At 41.5% G+C, this 22,500-nt stretch overlaps 2 protein-coding genes across 3 annotated transcripts in view; both read left to right on the top strand.

Annotated features, from left to right (window-relative positions):
• Nucleotides 1-22,500, top strand: part of dus2 (dihydrouridine synthase 2) — a 172,299-nt gene that overhangs the window by 26,942 nt on the left and 122,857 nt on the right. The window lies entirely within an intron of this gene.
• Nucleotides 1-22,500, top strand: part of nfatc3b (nuclear factor of activated T cells 3b) — a 41,323-nt gene that overhangs the window by 8,373 nt on the left and 10,450 nt on the right. For both annotated transcript variants that reach the window (XM_080027845.1, XM_080027844.1), the window contains exons 5-11: nucleotides 628-775; nucleotides 15,558-15,760; nucleotides 16,248-16,467; nucleotides 17,650-17,812; nucleotides 19,497-19,586; nucleotides 20,900-21,009; nucleotides 21,839-22,011. In XM_080027845.1, the coding sequence (XP_079883971.1) occupies nucleotides 628-775; nucleotides 15,558-15,760; nucleotides 16,248-16,467; nucleotides 17,650-17,812; nucleotides 19,497-19,586; nucleotides 20,900-21,009; nucleotides 21,839-22,011 (1,107 nt within the window). The remainder of the gene's footprint in view (nucleotides 1-627; nucleotides 776-15,557; nucleotides 15,761-16,247; nucleotides 16,468-17,649; nucleotides 17,813-19,496; nucleotides 19,587-20,899; nucleotides 21,010-21,838; nucleotides 22,012-22,500) is intronic.

The raw sequence follows: 22,500 nt of genomic DNA, 5'->3' as shown, positions 1-22,500 counted from the left end.
GTGTGTGTGTGTGTGTGTGTGTGTGTGTTTGCGTGCGTTTGTGTGTTTTTTGAAAAAGTGCTGAAAAAATTACAGAAAATTATGATTAAAAAAAGAAAGAAAATTCAACAACATTTTCAACGTAATGTAAAATTTTATATTTTGTGTGTGTGTGTCTGTCTGTCTGTCTGTCTGTCTGTCTGTCTGTCTTTCTGTCTGTCTGTCTGTCTGTCTGTCTGTCTGTCTGTCTGTCTGTCTGTCTGTCTGTCTGTCTGTCTGTCTGCGCATCTGTCTGTCTGTCTGTCTGTCTGTCTGTCTGTCTGTCTGTCTGTACGTATGTGTATTTCTGTCTGTGTTCTTTTAAAAATGTTCATACATTTTACCATATTGTGTGCTGTGACCCACATCCAGACACACAAACACTCGCTCACTCACTCACTCACTCACTCACTCACTCACTCACTCACTCACTCACTCACTCACTCACTCACTCACTCACTCACTCACTCACCCACTCACCCACTCACTCACTCACTCACTCACTCACTCACTCACCCACTCACTCACTCACTCACTCACTCACTCACTCACTCACTCACTCACTCACTCACTCACTCACTCACTCACTCACTCATGTATTCTGTGCAGGAGGGGCCTTTGGTGTGGAGCTATGGCAGCAGAAGTACCAGCATCCCGCAGCCTTCAGTCCCTCTCTGTCCCCGCACCAATCTCCCGCTCACTCGCCTAGAACCAGTGTTACTGAGGACAACTGGATGAACAGGAGACCCACATCAAGGTACACAGACAGACAGACAGACAGACAGACAGACAGACAGACAGACAGACAGACAGACAGACAGACAGACAGACAGACAGACAGACAGACAGACAGACAGACAGACAGGCACACAGACAGACAGACAGACAGACAGACAGACAGACTGACAGACAGACAGACGCACCAATCTCCCGCTCACTCCCCTAGAACCAGTGTTACTGAGGACAACTGGATGAACAGGAGACCCACATCAAGGTACACAGACAGACAGACAGACAGACAGACAGGCACACAGACAGACAGACGGACGGACGGACGGACGGACGGACGGACGGACGGACGGACGGACGGACAGACAGACAGACAGACAGACAGACAGGCGGACAGACAGACAGACAGACAGACAGACAGACAGACAGACAGACAGACAGACAGACAGACAGACAGACAGAAATCCCCAAGATTTTTACCATCCAAAACTTTTATCCACATTGGAATCTTCCTGCGATGACCTCAGTGTTATATATTCTATGAGGTCAATGGAACGTTCTAATGTTCTTTGATATGACATTCTAGAATCCTACAAGATTCCAAAGATTCCATCACTTTTGTTCAGCTCTTTTATTAACAGACAAACATTTATGTCACGAGCGTTTTCCATGAGGTCATCGAAAGTTCTTTAAAAAAAGTAGTGTTCTTTGATGTGACGTTCTAGAATTCTACCGGAGGTTTAGATTTCCATGTGAAGGCTCTTAAACCTGCAGTGTGTAGAATTGTGGGTTTTATTTCCTAGCAGATTTTGTAGAAAGTAATTTTAATATCCATAAGTACATTTAATTTAGTGCATACTTTTTTTTTTTTTTTTTTTTTTTTTTTTTTTTTTTTCGGTAACTTGACTTCGGGAAAGGAAGATGGCGCCAGCAGTGTGCATAGCGAAGCGTCTCCCTGTAGCCCTAAGTCTGTTATTTTTGATTCTGCAGTTTATTTTGAGTGAAAATGTCTCAGCTCTGATTGTGTACGATCGCCTGTCGCTTCTTAACCTTCGAAATCATTATGAATTGCTCCCGAAACAAACAATTGGTGAGGATCAGTCTTCAGTTCCTCCTTTCCTCGTGGATGTACCTGCTTTCCTGAGTTGCGCACCTGAAGTCGCTCCACGAAGGAGACGCCCCAAGAGACGGGGTAGACGCGGCGGTGTTGTCGTAAGAGTAAGGGCTCGCTTACGGTCCCTCCGTGGCCAGCACTCCGGATCGGATCGTGGCTGTGTTCCTCCAGCCTCCCTGTCTGTTCTGGCGGTGCGGTGGATTCTTCCCATCGGTCCTGACATCGCTTCGGTGGCTCAGCTGAGCGCGCCCGTGGAGGACTATTTCCTTCGTGTCCCTCGCAACACTGGCCGCGGTGTGGTCCCTGGGAATCTTCGTTCACTAATCCGGGCACAATCGCCACAAAAGTCCCAGGATACTACACTACATTTAGCGCTGATAAATGCTCGATCTGTGGGAAATAAGACATTTGTGCTAAATGATTTCTTTACGGCCAAATGTCTGGACTTCATGCTGCTGACTGAGACATGGATTCCAATCGGTGAGTCTCTAGTCTTCTCAGAGCTTGTTCCTCCAGCCTGCTCTTTCCTTAGCACCCCCAGAAAAACGGGCAAGGGTGGTGGGCTAGCGACGATCTTCAAAAATATCTTTAAGTGTCGCATGATTCCGGTAAAAACTTATGAGAGCTTTGAGTTGCAACTTCTCCAAATTTCACTGGATCCACCCGTCCTCTGTGCGCTTGTATATCGTCCTCCCAAATTTAATAAGGACTTTATTCGTGACTTTTCGGACTTTGTGGCTGAAATAGCTGTGAAAAGTAGCAACTTTTTAATTGTTGGTGATTTTAATATTCACGTGTGCTGTCCCTCTAAACCGTTGGTCCATGACTTTTTAAACATTGTGGATTCGTTTGGTCTTTTACAGCTGGTGGATTCTCCCACCCATGAAAAGGGTCATATATTGGACCTTGTACTGTATTGTGGCTTGAATGTGAATCTTGGAGAGATCTGTGATGCGGGCGTATCGGATCATTTCCCCGTGCTTTTTACTCTCTCGCTGTCCTGCTCCACAAACAAACCACTTATCCCTGCGCGTAAATTACGTGCTTTAAATGCTTCCACGGCATCGACGTTTTCCACTGCTTTTAATGCGGCTGATATAAGTATGAAAATTCTCTCCGCTGGAAATATGGGCATTAATGAACTGGTTAGCATGTTTGATACTTTGTGCACAGACATTCTCGACTCTGTTGCTCCTCTCAGGCCCTCAAATAGACGCGACAAACCAGCAGAGCCTTGGCTCAATGACACTACTCGCGCGCTCAGACAAGACTGTCGCAAAGCTGAGAGAAAATTCAAGAAAGACAACCTTCATGTTTCCCTGGGTATTCTAAGAGACTGCCTTTCTATGTATCAAAATGCTGTGAAGACTGCCAAGGCTCAGTATCTGTCTAGTGTTGTGTCCAACAACAGCCACAGACCCCAGGTCCTTTTTAATGTTTTGAATGGGATTATTAACCCCTCAAAACCCACTGGAATTGTTCCGAGTGTATCTTTGTGTGAAGATTTCTGTAGGTTTTTTATTGATAAAATTTCAAACCTACGGTCATCTTTGTCTGCTCCAGCCACAGATCCTAGTGTTTCACCCGTGTGCTCAGCAGTCTTTTGTGATTTTGACTGTGTTTTTCTGTCTGATGTTTCTAAAATTGTAGACAGTTTAAAATCTTCAATTTGTCCCCTGGATTGTATCCCAGCAAAACTTCTAAAAGCTGCCTTTGTTTCTGTTGGGCCTTGCATTGTACATCTGATAAATGTCTCTCTGTTGTCAGGTTGTGTGCCCACTGTTTTTAAACAAGCTTTAGTGCAACCACTTTTGAAGAAGCATAACTTGGATCCCACTGTTTTATCGAACTACAGGCCAATCTCAAAGCTGCCATTTTTATCAAAAATTTTAGAAAAATTGGTGTATACTCAACTGCAGTCGCACCTAAAATCATTTGATATTGGTGAAAAATTCCAATCTGGTTTTAAATCGTTGCACAGCACTGAAACTGCTCTTTTAAAAGTTTTTAACGATCTTCTTTTAATAACAGACTCTGGCAGCTCAGCTGTGCTTGTGCTTTTAGATCTTACTGCAGCCTTCGACACTGTCGACCACGGGATTTTAATTTCCCGTCTTGAGTCTTGTGTGGGATTACGAGGTACAGTGCTCAATTGGTTCAAATCTTATCTGTCAGATCGGTCTTTTGTTGTGAACGTTGATTTATTCAGTTCAAAAAGTGCCCCCCTATCTTGCGGTGTGCCACAGGGCTCAATTTTAGGACCAATTCTTTTTGCCTTGTACTTGCTGCCTTTGGGTTCCATATTTAAAAAATATGGCATTCAGTTCCATTGTTTCGCAGACGATGTGCAAATTTATCTTCCCCTTAGTGTCAATTCACCAAACAAGTTACATCAATGTCTTCAGGAAGTGAAGGACTGGATGTCTTTTAATTTTCTAAATTTGAACGAAGACAAAACAGAGATTGTTGTTTTTGGCAAGCCCGGTCTCTGCAGTAGTGCCCTTGGTCCACTAGCGTCTCGTTCTCAGTCCTGTGGAAAAACCCTTGGTGTTTTTATTGACAGCTCTTTTAAGCTGGAAAAGCAGCTAAGCGCAGTGGTTAGAGTTGGCTTTTTTCATCTTAGGCTTCTTGGGAAGGTGAAGCGTTACTTGCCCTCTGACCAATTCCAGACAGTAGTCCTTGCTCTTGTAATTAGTCGCTTGGACTACTGTAATTCACTTTATTTCGGTTTGAGCCAGTCCTCAATTCAGCGCCTCCAGATGGTTCAGAGTGCAGCTGCACGCTTGCTCTCAGGAGCATCTCGATATGAACACATCACTCCTGTCCTGGCATCTCTTCATTGGCTGCCTGTTGTTTTTAGAATAGATTTTAAAATCCTCTTGTTTGTTTTTAAATGTCTAAATGGTCTAGCGCCTACTTATCTGTCAGAGATGATCTCTCTGCACAGTCCTGTCAGAGCACTGAGGTCCTCTGACCAATGTATTCTAGACTGTCCCAGGTCCAAGCTGAAGAGCAGGGGAGACAGAGCCTTCGCTGTAGCTGGACCAAAGTTGTGGAATTCTCTTCCTTTACATATCAGATATGCCACTTCTTTGGAAAATTTTAAATGTCTGCTGAAGACACATTTCTTTGCACTGGCCTTCGGAACCAGCTGAGCTGAGTATTTTCTTATGTGTTTTCCTTTGGTTTCTTATTTGTAATAAATGTGGATTATTTTCTTATTATCTAACCTGTACAGCACTTTGGGGCAGTACCCGCTGTTTGTAAATGTGCTTTATAAATAAATTTGACTTGACTTGACTTGACTTGACTTGAATTTTTTTTTTTTATTATTATTTTTTCCCTTAGAAAGGGTCTCATATATGTCCATATTTCTGCATATCTTGGACCAAGGCCTAGTGCCGCCATCTTGAAAGTGTCATAGTTGGAATGTCATCAGGTGCATTGTTTAAAATTTAGAATTGTTCTTGTCCTTGAAGGCCACTGTAGCTTCTGTTATTATTCGAAAGGGGTGGGGTTACCCGGGGAGCGTTGCATTCTAGAACTTTGTGGAACTTTCTTGATGATGTCATATTACACACTGCACCTTTAACAGAAAGTTTTATCATAGCAGTTTTATCACACAAAACATTTTTTTTAAGCGACTGAATTTAATTTTCAAACCAATTTTAAACCAAGAGTAAATTTCAAATCACTTTCAAATATTCAGCTCTTTATTAGACAGACAAATATTTAGAAATTTATTTTTATTTGAAACGACTTAAATTGCGGCGATTTTAATTTAATCGAAACAATTTTTTAGCGAGTGAATTTCAAATACATTTCCAAGCCATGATGGAGAAACAGCAGCGCGCGGAGAACCTTCACAGCGACCTCTGAGGCATCAGTGTAGCCGTGACGTCATTCCAGGATTTTATGAGGTCATCGAATCGAAAGTTCTAACAAAAAAAAAGTGCTTTGATGTGACGTTCTAGAATTCTCAAAATGTTTACCATCTGTAAGAGCCAGTTTTTGGGTATCTATATGTTGTCATGTCATGTGTTGTCCACCTGGTGTCACTGCCCTATTGCCTGGGGCACAGGTATAAAAGGTGTGTCACTTGATTGTTTGTTTGTTGTTTGACCCCGGAAGGGCTCACGGTTTTTGACCGCTAGAAGCTGACAGTTGTTATCACTGAGGAACTAACAAACGTATTCCGTCATAGACATTATAAATGTCTATGTATTCCGTAATCACATGTACCGTAATTGGTGTCAAAATAAACGGTCTGCACCGGAGATGATCGCTTGGTTCAGTCATTGTTTAACAACCACAACTAGGCTACAAACATTGAGACACACAGCGCGTCAACCAGTCACCCGGGAGTCAAACCCCCACGGAGCACACTACACACATATTGGATGTGGCTCCTATATTTGTCAAAAACCCGCCGTTTATTCAAAACTAGCCGTTGGATCTGCAGAAAACCCTCGGCAAGTAAGTGAACTAATACAGAGGCGGCACAAGGACTTGGAAAGCTACCGGTAGCTTTGCGCAGCAGCGGCTATTGTACCTTTTTGGAGGACGTTTTCGGGCTGCGGATGGACCGGGAAGCTGTTGGGATTTCGGTGGAGGGCGTCTGGAGGCTGCGGGATTTCGAGGAGAATCGCCGGCGGGAGCTGTCAGGGCTGCAGCTACATCATCGGGTCTAACCAGGGGCTACGGTGTTAACGCTGGAGGCTACGGCTGTGGAGTACATCGTACGCAAGCTACTGGACGGCGCACACCGCAACATTAAAGTGCAGGTACGTGTAGCGCTACACTGGCCATTTAAAATGTGTGCACACATGCCCGAGCTCTAAATCCAATGCATTGGTGACAACTGACGTGACGGTAGACTTTGCATTGACTTGACTTTTGTGTCGCGAACTATTGAACTGATTTGTGACTGTTGGTCATCATGGAGGGAAACGCAGCATCGGACATTGTAAACGGGACTGGCAAAATGCCAACTGCTAAAAAGGCAAGTAGCACTACTGGTGGTGCTGAGGCACTGCCACCAAAGAGGGTGGTTAAACTTACAGCAAAGGCGCTTGTTGGTAAATTAGACAGTTTACAAAAGGAAAGAGTAAACAAACTAAATCAAGCAGGTGTGATAAGAAAAACATTGCAAGGTTTAATGTTGAATAATGAAGAAACTGAGGTAAAAAATGCTCTTGACAAACTGATAAAGGTGTGTAATGAGGCTAAATTCAGCCATGATTCTTTGTTAACCCTTTTGCCAGCTGAAGAAAAAGCAAAGCATGAAACCTGGTTTGAAGCAAAAATGCTGTCAAATAATTCATCTATTGCTGAGGCTAAACAGTGGGGTTTATGCAATGGTCATTTCGGTGTATATTCTGGTCATGTGGAGGAGGATGTCTGTCCTGATGACAGTATTTCAAATGTGGGTAGCAAACACTCAGGTCAAAAGAGCCACTGCAGTGGTACGTCAAGCACCGCATCCACTGGCCGTATGATAGCCGAGGCCGAGACAGCTGCACTTCTTGCTCGCCAAGCTGTCCTCAAAGAAAAACATGCTTTGGAGGAACAGCAACAACAGCTCAAAAGCAAGATGGAGGAGCAGCAACAACAGCTCAAAAGCAAGATGGAGGAGCTTGACTTGGAATCCGACCTTGCTGCATCTAATGCAAAGTTGGCAGTACTGCAGGCATGGGAAACAAAAGGTTCTTCTTCCAAAGGCTCAGATGGAATGAATTCATATTTTGTAAAGGGAAAAGGGAAAGAGGACTCTGTCATTGTCCTAAATCCCATGGCGAAGGAGTATACGCCTACATGCAGGCCTGTGCAACAAATTCACTGGGCACAATCCTCATTACCACCTGACAAACAAACATCAATGGATGTGCGGCCAAAGCAACCTGTCGTGCGGCCAAAGCAACCTGTCGTGCGGCCAAAACAACCTGTGCAATTGTTAGGAAACATCATGGCAACATCACAGTATGCACAGCGCCAGCCTACAGTTGCTCAGTCAGATAACAAACCAAAACAATATGGTAGTCATCCAAATCCGTCCGACGACATAATTCATATCATGCACAAGCAAAATGAAATAACTGCTGCTCTGGTGCAACAACAGCACTACTTGTCTCTACCACCGAGAGATATTCCCACCTTTGAAGGACACCCTCTCACATACAGGTCATTCATAAAGGCATTCGAGCAAGGAGTTGAAGGAAAGGCAAGCAAAGCCGATTGCCTATACTACCTGGAGCAATATACCAGAGGACAGCCGCGAGAGTTGGTGCGTAGCTGCCAGCATATGGATCCTGAGAGTGGCTATGGAGTGGCAAAGGGTCTCCTACAAGAACACTTTGGCAACCACTATACAATTGCAGCAGCTTATATGGAGAAAGCTTTGGCCTGGGAGTCAATTAGAGCTGAAGATGTGGACGCGCTCCAAGCCTATGCATTGTTTTTGCGTGGTTGCTGCAACGCTATGGAGGAGCTCCAGTACTTACAGGAACTTGACATGCCAGTTAACATGAGGGCCATTATTTCCAAGCTACCGTTTAGGACGAGAGACCAGTGGAGAGCCAGAGCTCATGACATTATGGAAAGAACAAACGACAGAGCACACATCAAGGACCTAGTGTCGTTTGTTGAACGCCATGTCAGAATTCTGTCAGACCCATTGTTTGGCAACATACAGGACCCCGGTTTTGGAGCTGCAGGGCCAAGGACTTTAACCCGGTTTACCGCACAGCCCAGAAACAGAGCTAAGGAAAGTATTGTTGCCTCCACCATAGCTTCTACAAACTTCACTGAAAGAATCGAAGAACAAACAGAAATGGAGAAAGCTGGATGCCTCTACTGTGCTCGTGGGCATTCATTGGACGAGTGTAAGGAGCTCACTGGAAAAGGACACAAAGAAAAAATTATTTTTTTGCGTGAAAAGCGAGTTTGTTTTGCATGTTTATGCGTGGGTCACATGAGCCGTGACTGTGAGAGGCGCATAAAATGTAACATCTGTGGTCAAACTCACCCTACCTTGCTTCATATAGAAAGGCAACCAACTCAGGACCAGCAAGAGGAACCTGCCAATGAACAGCCTGCTGTAATCACAACATGTGGACTTACAGGGGCCGGTAAGGTCCAGTCTGCTCTGTCTATTCTTCCTGTAAAGGTGAAGGCTTCTAATGGAAATCATATAATTACAACATATGCGTTCCTTGATCCTGGCAGCTCAGGCACATTCTGCTCTGAACACCTAGCGAAGAAGCTGAATGCTGCAGGTAAAAGAACCAGCTTTCTACTAAGAACAATGGGTCAAGAAAGAGTTGAAACTGCTTACTCTGTGGCTGGTCTAGAGATTGCTGCTCTCGACAGCAGTGATTTCTTTGCGCTGCCAGACGTTCTCATACAGGAGAAGATGCCAGTGACTGCTGACGACAGAGTGACACAGGAAGATCTGTCTAAGTGGCCATACTTAGCAGAGGTTAACATCCAAAGTATTGAGGCAAACGTCGACCTATTGATTGGAACCAATGCTCCCAGGTTACTGGAACCAAGGGAGGTCGTCAGCAGCTGTGGGAATGGCCCGTATGCTATCAGGACGGTGATGGGATGGTCAGTGAGTGGTCCACTGAATGGAAACAGTGGCACCATGGAGGCAGAGTTCTCCTCTGCTCTGGTGAATAGGATCGAAGCGAATAAACTGGAGGAAACGCTTCAGTCTGACCATGCAAATGGAGACGGAACCATCCAACTGCTCCAAGGTGAAGAATATTCTACCACCAAAGATCACAAACTCCAGCTGTACCAAAAGGCTTGTGAAGACCTTGAAGCTAGAGAGAGAATGCGATGGAGAACAGGTATTCTCAATGGGGAAAGGCTTAGCTCACATCACTTTGCTGGAGGAAGCTCCCACTCATGAAACCATAGTTCAGCGGGAACACTATCACAAAGAGACAGAAACTGTCTATTAAAGGTAGCCAAAGAGGTATGTTAATGCATAATGCATAATGGCTCTTTGTTTATTTAGTTGAATTGTTAGTTCCATCCGTCACTAGCAATTAGGGGCCGGAATGTAAGAGCCAGTTTTTGGGTATCTATATGTTGTCATGTCATGTGTTGTCCACCTGGTGTCACTGCCCTATTGCCTGGGGCACAGGTATAAAAGGTGTGTCACTTGATTGTTTGTTTGTTGTTTGACCCCGGAAGGGCTCACGGTTTTTGACCGCTAGAAGCTGACAGTTGTTATCACTGAGGAACTAACAAACGTATTCCGTCATAGACATTATAAATGTCTATGTATTCCGTAATCACATGTACCGTAATTGGTGTCAAAATAAACGGTCTGCACCGGAGATGATCGCTTGGTTCAGTCATTGTTTAACAACCACAACTAGGCTACAAACATTGAGACACACAGCGCGTCAACCAGTCACCCGGGAGTCAAACCCCCACGGAGCACACTACACACATATTGGATGTGGCTCCTATACCATCCATAATTTTGCCACATTGGAATCTTCCCGTGACGAATCTTCCTCAGTGCAGCTGTGACGTCACTCCATCATTCTATGAGGTCATCGAACGTTCTAATGTTCTTTGATGTGACATTCTAGAATTCTACAAGAGGAAGATAAGACACTTCCAACACTTTTGTTGAACTCTTCATTACAGACAAACATATAGAAGCGTTTTTTTTTCGATCTGAAGCGACTTCAATTGCAACGATTTTAATTTCTTAACCAATTTTTTTGGCGAGTGAATTTCAAACACACATCATTCCACGTGACGACTGTTTACAGAACGTTTTATCGCACAACACACAAACGTTTAAAAAAAAAAATTTTAGCCAGTGAATTTCAAATCATTAGACACACAAGCGGTGTTCGATTTTCAAGCGACCAAATTTAATTTCAACCACCTCATCATCAAACAATTTTTTTTTTTTCGATTTTATGCGACTTAAAAATTTGCGACGATTTTTAATAAATTTCAAGCCATGGAGAAGCAGCGCGCGGAAAACCTTCACAGCGACCTGTGCAGCATCTACCAGGAGGAGATCAGGGTTCTCTCGGGAGACGTCGAGGTTCTGCAGCTGGAGAACCACGAGCTGAAGGTTCTCAAGAGGAAGGAACACAAAGCAATGATGGCGGAGCTGAAAGAACTCAAGAAGGAGCTGGACAGATTTAAGACCACGAGCTCAGAGGATCTAAGGTATAGGGCTGGGTTAGGGGCAGTTTAGGATTGATAATTTTAATTTTCTTAACTTTTATTTATTCATGTTAATCCCATTGAGACTCTTTTTCAAGGGAGAAATATAAGGTAGGGGCTGGGGGCAGTTTAGGGTTGATATTTAAATTTTTTAAATTTTTTTAAACAATTTTAATTTTTTTTTACAACTAAGGTAGGGGTGGGGCAGTTAACGATTGATCTTAACCTTTATTTATTCATGTTAATCCCATTGAGATTCTTTTTCAAGGGAGAAATATAAGGTAGGGGTTAGAGGCAGTTAAAGATTGATATTTTTTCATATTTTTTTATTTTTTATTTATTTTTTTTTTACAACGAAGGTAGGGCTGGGTTAGGGGCAGTTAACAATTGATATTTTAATTTTCTTAACTTTTATTTATACATGTTAATCCCATTGAGAGTCTTTTTCAATGGAGAAATATAAGGTAGGGGTTAGGGGCAGTTAAAGATTGATATTTTTTCAGATTTTTTAAATTTTTTAAAACTATTTTTTTACAACTAAGGTAGGGGTGGGGCAGTTAACAATTGATATTTTTATTTCTTCAACTTTTATTTATACATGTTAATCCCATTGAGACTCTTTTTCAAGGGAGAACTATAAGGTAGGGGTTAGGGGCAGTTAAGGGTTGATTTATTTTTTATTTTTTTTTTTTACTATTTTAATTTTTTTTAACCCCCTTTCTTTTTTGTACATGTGTTTGTTTTTCACTTGTTTAAAGTCAGCTGGACAAATCCTTTTTTTTTTATTTATAACATTTTAAAGTTTTCTCTTTTCTTATCATTATATTTCAATTTAATAAATTTTTTTTATACAAATGCAACTGTACAATTATCCAATTGTGATTTTTTTTAAGTCACCTTTTCAACTTTTTTTTTATAAAAATTGCACTTAAAAAAATTATTTATTCCACTATTTATTTTTAATTGCCTTCTTCATAGTTTAAAGCATGTTTTCTTTATTATTATTATTATTATTATTATTATTATTATTATTATTATTATTATTATTATTATTATTATTATTATTATTATTATTATTATTATTATTATTATTATTATTATTATTATTATTATTATTATTATTATTATTATTATTTATTTATTTATTTAATTAATTATTTAATAATCATGTTAAAATGTTTTATATCGTCCCTATCCCCTCAACTCTTTAAGGAAAGAGAACGAGGCGCTTCTGAAACAGCTTCACGACGCCGACGCAACGCACACGACGGAAAATGAAATGCTCCTCTGCGAAGTCCGAAATCTCCAAAAACGTCTGGACAAAGAGCAACAGCTGAGAACGCGACTGGAGGTCGAAAAACAAGAAGCCCTGGAGATCGCCGATGCTCTCGTGGACACCGTCGAGGACATGCAAAAGTCCACGGAGGAAAAATCGTCGGAGAGCAAAATCATCTCCGACCAGCTCAAATGCGAGATACTGGAACTCAGGCGAACCATCAGCAAAACGCACGATTTGAGGAACAAGTTAGAAGCCGAAAAAAAACTCCAGGACTTCGAGAGGGACGAGGCGGTTTGCAAAGAATTCGACAGACAACTTCAGGAAGAGAGGGAGCTCCGAGGAATGGCGGAAAAGAGAGAGAAAGAAGCGAGTAGAGTCGGAGAAGTGCTTTTCCAACGACTTGAAAATGTGCAATCTCTCGCGGAGAACCTTTCCAGGGATTGCCAGAGCCTTGCAGATAAGTTAAAATCTGAGAAGAAAAAGCAGAAAGATCTAGTTGGGGACGTTTTGGACTTAATTCAGATGCTAAACAAGGAGACATCTCGTAAGCTTCAAGCGGAGGACTACGAGATGGAGGCAGTCGAAGTGGTGGACGTTCTACAGAAGAAATATGAGGTGTTGAAAAAGAGAACGATGGCTAGGACGTCCTGCCGTGGCAAGAGGAGCGATTCTGTGTCCCCCTTGAGAAACACAACAGGCAACGTGTGTTAGAAGAGAACGGAGGGAGGAGTATAGACAACTTCTGAAGTAATAAAAAAAATAGCTACAAAATAATGCAGAATGTGTGGATTTTTGTTTTGTTTACGTTACGTCATGTTTTTAAGGCAGACAGACAGACAGACAGACAGACAGACAGACAGGCAGGCAGACACACGGGCAGACAGACAGACAGACAGACAGACAGACAGACGGGCGGGCGGACGGACGGACGGACGGACGGGCAGGCAGGCAGGCAGACAGACAGACAGACAGACAGCCAGACAGACAGACCTTCTCCTTAGAAAGAATGGAAAGCCTCTTCTTTAAAGAAGAAAGTTTTAAGTTATATTTACTCTCAAATGTTTGTTAACATCCCTACGATCAATAGTCAAACTTCCTGGGGTGAAGATTTTGGATCCCATCTGGATGAGGGGATGTGGAAAAATATCGTGTTGAATGGAAAGAAAATTACTTGTTCTAATAAATCCTATGAGACTCAATATAAGATTATCCACAGACTGCATGTTACCCCTAGCCTGGCTCCGCCCGCCCGCCTACTTCCGGCCAAATTTTATTTTCCCTTCAGTAGTCAGTCTGGGTGTACAGCCCATTTCCCAGTTTTGCCGGAGATTCGACAGCCGGTCCAATCAGCGAACAGAGCGAGTGGCTGAGAACGATGACGTCGAAGTCGCGCTCCAGTTTCAGTTGCCAGAAGCCGGCTCATGACACACGTGACGACCAAACGTTATGCGATTGGTTGGCTAATCCAGAGTGGCACTGGGCAGATCCAATAGTTTTAAACTTTAACAGACACCCGCCTCCATGAGTGAATGTTTGCCAATTACAGCACTGCCAGACCTTCTGTACAAATGAAATGAAGTACGATGGTCTGGTAGCACCAGGCTATGCTACCCCTGTTATTCGATGTAAATATGACCCTATGTGCTCATCATTATGTGTGATATGTAAAAGTAGTTGTGGCACTTATGGACATCTAATGTGGTCATGTCCAAAAATATCAAGTTTCTGGCTATCGGTCCAAAATGAGATTAAGAAAATGTTTAGGTTTGATATTCCACTAAACCCATACCATTTTGTCTTGGGACTGGATGCAAATTGTGATCGTAGATACAGGTACATTCTTAAGAGTGGCTTTGTATGCTGCACGCCTCACAATACTACATACATGGTTAGATGAAGATCCTCCTAATATTACAATGTGGTATGAAAAATGTATGTCCATTTTACCATTAGAGAGATTATCTCATGTAACAAGAAATACGCTTGATGTTTTTGTAAGGGAATGGTCCTCATTAGAACTACACCTGAAAGAAGAATGGTCTAGAGTAATATGTATAGGGGTATGAATTTGAAAAGTGACTGAAGAACCACACAAAATATTTAATTTGGCACTGCAACTACTAGCTTTATTTTATTTTACTTTTATTTTATTTATTCATGTGACTGTCTCTTTATGTATTGTGGTCTCTATATGTCTTATATCACTTTGTGGTTCCTTGTATTGTCTCACATAAAATAAAGTAAAAAAAAAAAAAAAAAAAAAAAAGAAATAATGGAAGGATGGATATACAACTTCTTAAATAATGAAAGAATAACTGAAAAATAATGCTAAATGTGTATAGTGTTCTTTTTTTTATTCTTTATTTTTTGTTATTGAAAAAAGCAAACAAAAGAGGGCTAGGACATGACAATACATACATTTGAAAGTATAGGTACAGATAAGAAAAGCATAGGTACAGCACACAATGCAAATATATAATGTGTAGAGTTTTTTTTTTTTTTAAACGTAGGCAATAGCTGAAGGCTGGAGGCATTATGTTTAGGTTCTTGTGAATGCATTACCTCACGAACGCTTTTAGGGAATTTCGTCAAACTTTACACAGATGTCGACTAAAGACAGTTTATTTTCATTTGTGGTTTTCATTGTGTGTAAATATTACTTTATTGTAACTGTCCACTTGTTTAATTTATTTTATTGTTTATTATTGCTTTTTTGTCTTTTATTGTTTACTTGTTCGAAATAAAAACATTTTCAATTCAATTCAATTCAATTCCATCTCAAAAAAATTAAATAACTAAAAAATATTATTATTATTATTATTTATGTTTACGTCGTGTTTTTGGTTTGTCCGTCCGTTGTCAATTCTTGGGAACACAATATCTCATGAACGCTTCGAGGGATTTTTGCACAATTGTCAACCAAAATTCAAAGATTACACTGATTAGATTTTGTTAGAAGGATGGATTAACTTCTCAAAAAATTAAAATAACTATAAAAAAAATAATGTTGAATGAGTGGAGTTTTATTACTTAGGAACACACAAACACACTCACTCACTCACTCACTCACTCACTCACTCACACACACACACACACCATCACCTGACAAATAAAGTGGTTGCTATCCCCTCAGACAGACAGACAGACAGACAGACAGACAGACAGACAGACAGACAGACAGACAGACACACTCATATCTGTGTATCCCCCCAGGCCTTCATCCAGACCTACGTCCCCCTGTGGTAAGAGGCGTCACTCGGGTGCGGACCCCCATGCGCGGTCCCCCTCGCCCTCCCCGCACCACTCTCCCTCCCCCACGCCGGGAGCCTCGCCGCGGGGGAGCGTGACCGATGACAGCTGGGTGGGAAGCCCGGCCGCCGGAGCCCTGGGGACGCTACTGATGTCTAGCTACACGGGTAGGAAATACTTTTTATTTATTTTTTTAAATTTATTATTTTATTTTTTATTTGTGCTTGTATTAGACAGTGCGGAGAGATCAAGTGTTATGTAGTGGTTAGAGCCATGGTCGTTCTCTGCATGTCATTCCCCTCTCTGACAATTTCATCTCTGTCTCTCCACACTCTAATAAAGCATAAAAAGTGCCCCAAAAATATATTTAAATTTATTTTTATTTTTTTCATATATTTCAAGGATACTGTCAGATTTTTCAGTGGCATTTTCGCTAACTTCCTACCGTGATGCACTCTCAGTCAAAAAAAGCTTGAAAAATGCCCAAAAAAGTCATAAAAGTCATCCATTTCTTACATTTTACAAAATTGGACGTCCCTTCTCCTTTAATTTAATCTCTGTCTTTCCAAATATCTCTCTTTTAAATAAAGCTTGAAAAATGCCCCAAAAAAAAATTCATGGCATTCTCCCCTAACTTCCTCCCCTATTACATAGAGCTGGACGTCCCCTCTAAGACCAGGCGTACCTCTGGCAGTCAGCTGGGCCTCCAGGCCGGGGGGACGGGGGGCCAGGGAGACCCCCAAATCGAGACCTTTCTCCTGGACTCGCCCGCGGAGGACGGACGCGACCAGGACGGGCTGGCAGAACTGTTCCTACAGGTTCCTTCACACTTCAGCTGGAACAAGCCCAAACCTGGCAACCCGCCTCTATTCAGGTAGGATGGGTTTTAGTTTACATTTTTGTTTATCTATCTATTAGTGGTGGGCCGATAACGGCGTTAACGTGCTGCGTTATCGCCAGACTCTTATCGGCGATAAAAAAAATATCGCCGTTAATCTCTTGTTCCTCTTATTTTAGCGCGGATGTATACCTGGCCGAATTGCACTGTAGTGCACGAGTCAGAACGAGTCCGACTTCGCACCTGTGTAGCCTACCACATCAAACGTAACGTGCTGACATGGATGCAGCTAGGAAGCCGCCGGGTTTGCTTCAGGGAAAATGTATTTTTAAGAAGCTTCCCAATGGAAACCTCGACAAGACCAAGGTTGTTTGCACCTTGTGCAATGCGGAATTGGTTTACTGTAGGAGTTCTAACAGTCTGTGCTCTCGGAAGCGGCCGGGGCATGCGTGTGTGCAATGGGAGAGCTTTGTGTGGAGAGAAAAAAAAGAGGCAAGGGAAATCGCCAAAGCCAATGCATAGCCTCGACTCATTAAAGGTTGAAAATCACTGAATTACACAACATGTAGGCTAGCCTATGGCTTAAGGCTATGGAAATCATTATGGAAACAATATTTTTTTTTATCAGTGATAGCTCAGCTGATCTCGTTGCTATAGAGACCACGTCCGTCCGCTTTGTTTGACAACTGACAGAGCTGCCAAGTCTCACCCTTTTGGCCGTGAGACACACTCATATCAACCAGCTCACACTCTCACACGCTAGCCTACAACTCAAATTTCTCACGCGGAGAAGTTAATCCCCAAAATAACGATTGTTTTGCGGGACTTTTATTTTGACAGTCTTATATTGAAAAGCTAACGGACATGAGTTCCGTGACATCCTCTTTCTGCACGCAAGTTAACTTGATGCATTAGGTGTGCACCTGCACAGGAGATGAGCCCCTGGTCTGATGCGCCACCTGGCTTGAGAAACACGTTCTCAAAGACTTACTTTGAGTCATTATTTAGGAGCACACACATATTATGAATGAATTCAAATGAGACATTTTAATCTAGATTAATCTAGATTAAAAAAATTAATCTATGCCCACCTCTACTATCTATCTATCTATCTATCTATCTATCTATCTATCTATCTATCTATCTATCTATCTATCTATCCCCATCCATCCATCTATCCATCCATCCATCCATCTATCTATCTATCTATCTTCACAGGGCGTCCTCCCCCCCTCCCCTGGACTGGCCTCTCCCGGCGCAGTATGAAGCCTGTGAGTTGAGGTTGGAGGTTCAGCCGCGGTCCTACCACAGAGCCCACTATGAGACGGAGGGAAGCCGCGGCTCCATAAAGGCAGCTACGCAGGGACACCCCGTGGTCAAGGTGAGGAAAACTTATACCTTTTAAAGGTGCTGTGTGTAATATGACATCATCAAGAAAGTTCTACAAAGTTCTAGAATGCAACGCTCCCTGGGTAACCCCACCCCTTTTGAATAATAACAGAAGCTACAGTGGCCTTCAAGGACAAGAACAATTCTAAATTTTAAACAATGCACCTGATGACATTCCAACTATGACACTTTCAAGATGGCGGCACTAGGCCTTGGTCCAAAATATGCAGAAATATGGACATATATGAGACCCTTTCTAAGGGGAAAAAAAATAATTCAAAACATTTTTTTCAGCTATTATGCACTAAATTAAATGTACTTATGGATATTATAATTACTTTCTACAAAATCTGCTAGGAAATAAAACCCAAAATTCTACACACTGCAGGTTTAAAGGAATACTTCACCCATACGGAACCGGCGTTCTATCATTATAAAATCACTATTTTAATATAATGAATGAGGTTTTTCTTCCCTCAGTCTTCCCTTGGCCCAGCTGTCCTGTTAATCCTATAACCCTACATTTGACCATGTGTGATGTCATACATGGGAAAATGTAGGGTTAGACAGTGAGACCATATTATTTCAAAGCCTCTTATTTCAAGGGTTTTTACAGGTTAAGTTTTCCTACAGATAGACTTTTAATAGTTCTTGGTAGTGATGGTAGACAGACAGACAGACAGACAGACAGACAGACAGACAGACAGACAGACAGACAGACAGACAGACAGACAGACAGGCAGGCAGACAGACAGACACTTCCATATATCACAGAGTAAGTGAGTGAGTGAGTGAGTGTTGTTTTGCTGCGGTTGCCGGTGAGCGAGTGTGTGTTTGGTCTGACTCACAGAGCAGGTTAAATCCCCGCCGAGGCCTCGTGCGTAACGGACACCACACCGACTATTCTGGGTGTTACATTCTCAGGGCGCTACTGAAGACACACACACACGCACACACACACACACACACACACACACACACACACACACACACACACACACACACACACACACACACACACACACACACACACACAGAGGAATATATAATCATGCTAGTGACTGCAGGGGGTAAAGGAGTTATTGTTATGTACTTTTTGTGAGATCCAGAAAATACATAAATAAAAACAGTTTTAAAGGTGCAGTGTGTAATATGACATCATCAAGAAAGTTCTACAAAGTTCTAGAATGCAACGCTCCCTGGGTAACCCCAACCCTTTAGAATAATAACAGAAGCTACACAGTGGCCTTCAAGGACAAGAACAATTCAAAATTTTAAACAATGCCCCTGATGACATTCCAACTATTCACACTTTCAAGATGGCGGCACTAGGCCTAGGTCCAAAATATGCTGAAATATGGACATATATGAGACCCTTTCTAAGGGAAAAATACATCATTAAAAAAAAAATGTTCAGCTATTATGCACTAAATTAAATGTACTTATGGATATTATAATTACTTTCTACAAAATCTGCTGGGAAATAAAACCCAAAATTCTACACACTGCAGCTTTAAAAGTTTCCAATTTAACCTGTCATTTGTTTTATTTTTTTTTTATTTAAATGTTTTATATTTATATATTTTTTTAATTCACTTTCCTAATGTGTATTCTATACTTGATGTATTTTAATCTTGATGTATAATCCATGTGTGTGATTGTCTTTGTGTCCTCAGCTGGAAGGCTACATCGATCAGCCGGTCAGTTTGCTGTTGTTCATCGGGACGGCAGACGATCGGTTCCTGCGTCCTCACTCTTTCTACCAGGTGCATTCCCCTCTCTGCTCCATTTCATCTCTGTCTCTCCCATAGATAGTAAATAATATGGATGTAGCATCCGGGCTGACCTCAGTTCATTCATCTCTGTCTCTCCTAACTGTCTGATAAAGCTTAAAAAAAAATTGCCAAAAAAATATCTTAATTTTCTTTTTTTTTAAATGAATTTCAAGGATACTGTCAGATAGACAGACAGACAGACAGACAGACAGACAGATAGATAGATAGATGATAGATAGATAGATAGATAGATAGATAGATAGACGGACAGACAGACAGACAGACAGACAGACAGACAGACAGACAGACAGACAGACAGACAGACAGACAGACAGACAGACAGACAGACAGACAGACAGACAGACAGACAGACAGACAGACAGACAGACAGACAGACAGACAGACAGATAGATAGATAGATAGATAGATAGATAGATAGATAGATAGATAGATAGATAGATAGATGGACAGACAGACAGACAGACAGACAGACAGACAGACAGACAGAGGAATTTCAAGGATACTGTCAGATTTTTTAAAAGCCATTTTCACTAATGCCCCACCGTCCTACACAGGGCTGGACGTCAGTCAAATAAAGCTTGAAAAATGCCCCAAAAAAAGTCATATAAGTCATCTTAAAAAAAGTATTAAAAATATATCTCATTAATACATTCATTGTGTGTGATTGTGTTTACAGAGCCTAGGCCTTAAAGGTGCTGTAAGCGGAATGGTTCTTTTAGCTAACGTCCTGTCAGTTACTGCAGTTAGCAGTCCCCTCGCTCGTCCCTACGTCACCACATTAATGCACTGCGGTCTTCAAGCAGCGAGTTATCTAGCATCATCTCAGATCCATAAGTGTGATAAAAACATGATAAAAACCATCAAAACAGACATTGGGAAGGATTTTTACCTGCTCCGCCATTGAAGGCGCATACACATTCACCCATCTGTCGCTCTGGCGTGCACCAGCAGTGAGACCATGGAGTGTATATAGTATATATGAGTGAGACGAGTGTTGGTTTGTAGCGTTCTCTCTTGTGATTGGATAAAAATGTTGGGATCCTCCAATAAGTTTATTTGCCGATTACATGCAGAGCAGCTGACTGAGAGATCGGCTTTATGAAACGCGCACATTATGTAAGTGATCACTGTATGAATAAAGAGCGATTTAACACTTATGTTAACATGAATAAACCGCTTACTTCACCTTTAATCTTGATGTATAATCCATGTGTGTGTGTGTGTGTGTGTGTGTGTGTGTGTGTGTGTGTGTGTGTGTGATTGTGTGTGCGTCCTTCTTCCAGGTGCATCGCGTCACGGGCAAGATGGTGACCACCACCTGCCACGAGAAGATCCTCGACTTCACCAAGGTCCTGGAGATCCCGCTGCTGCCCGAAAACAACATGTCAGCCAGGTAAAGAGAGCTTTAAAGGTATAGTGCGTAACTTCTATCACCCATGAGTGTAATTCTGAGTAATTACAACAACACTGATGCCCGAAAACAACATGTCAGCCAGGTAATGAGGGCTGGATTTTATGAAATGATGTGGAAATATGAAGGTGTATTGAACTCTGAGATCCTATTTAGTATAAATGTGCAAACATTTTAGAAATCGGTTCATTCTAGCCTGAGAAAAGGCAGAAAGAGTGTTTTATGGTCTCACTGTCTAACCCTACATTTTACCATGTGTGACATCACACATGGTAAAATGTAGGGTTAGGATTAACAGGACAGCTGGGCCAAGGGAAGACTAAGGGAAGACTGAGGGAAGAAAAACCTAATTCATTATATTATAATAGCGATGTTATAGTGATAAAACGCTGGTTTCGTATGGGTGAAGTTTTCCTTTAACATTGGGTTGACATTTTTAGGGCTTTAAAGCAAAAGTGCGTAACTTCTATCACGAGGAATTCTGAGTAATTACAACAACATCCCTATGTTCCTTGAAAATAACATGTCAGCCAGGTAATAAAGGGAAACAAAAGTTAACCTAAAGGTGCTCCGAGGAACTCTCACTTTATGTTAACTCTAGCGCCCCCCTTTGGACAAAAGCGGTAGTGTTTTTACCACGCCAGCTGTTGTTCCTGGGTGAGCGTATACCCATGACAAAGGCATTAAGAAAAACTACAAAAATAGCATTCTTTATACTGATGGTCTCGTTTGCTGTTACATGTAATTTATGATCATCAGAGTAAAAATGAGACTGTTTCAGAAATATTTATTTGTGTTATTTTTCCCACAGTATTGACTGCGCGGGCATCTTAAAGCTTCGTAACGCAGACATCGAGCTGAAGAAAGGGGAGACGGACATCGGACGTAAGAACACGAGGGTCCGTGTTGTGTTCAGGGTCGCGGTGCCGCAGTCGGACGGACGAATGCTCTGGCTGCAGACCACCTCTGTTCCTGTGGAGTGCTGTGAGTAGCTGTAGTGTTAAAATGTCATATTTATATTATGATTATTGCTGTTTTTATTTGATTTGTATTTATTATTTTATATTCAATTTTTTGTTGTTATTAAATTTTTTATAATGCTTTTTTTAATTGTTATTTTTTTATTATTATTATTTTTTTTTTCATACTTATTTTTTATTATTTATATATATTTTTTATTTCAATTTAAAATTTGGCAAAATAGATGTACTAACTAACTTGTGGGTGGGAACCTTGTTAAAAATCAATATAATATATTTACAAAAAATATTGTTTTGTTTTTTTTTCAGCCCAGCGGCCGGGTCAGGACCTTTTTATTTACATTTTTATTTATATATCTTTTAATTTTTTTAATTTTTTTTTTGTTTTATTATTTTTTTAATTTTTTTAAAATTTTTTAAACCTGTTATGCGTGTTTCAGCCCAGCGGTCGGGCCAGGAGCTTTATTTTATTTTCATTAATATATTTTTAATA

This window comes from Ammodytes marinus (genome assembly GCF_949987685.1).
Source record: "Ammodytes marinus genome assembly, chromosome: 5".
In the NCBI taxonomy this organism is placed as follows: Eukaryota; Metazoa; Chordata; class Actinopteri; order Uranoscopiformes; family Ammodytidae; genus Ammodytes; species Ammodytes marinus.
The sequence above is the reverse complement of the archived record's forward strand: the minus strand, read 5'-3'. Positions and strand labels throughout refer to the sequence as shown.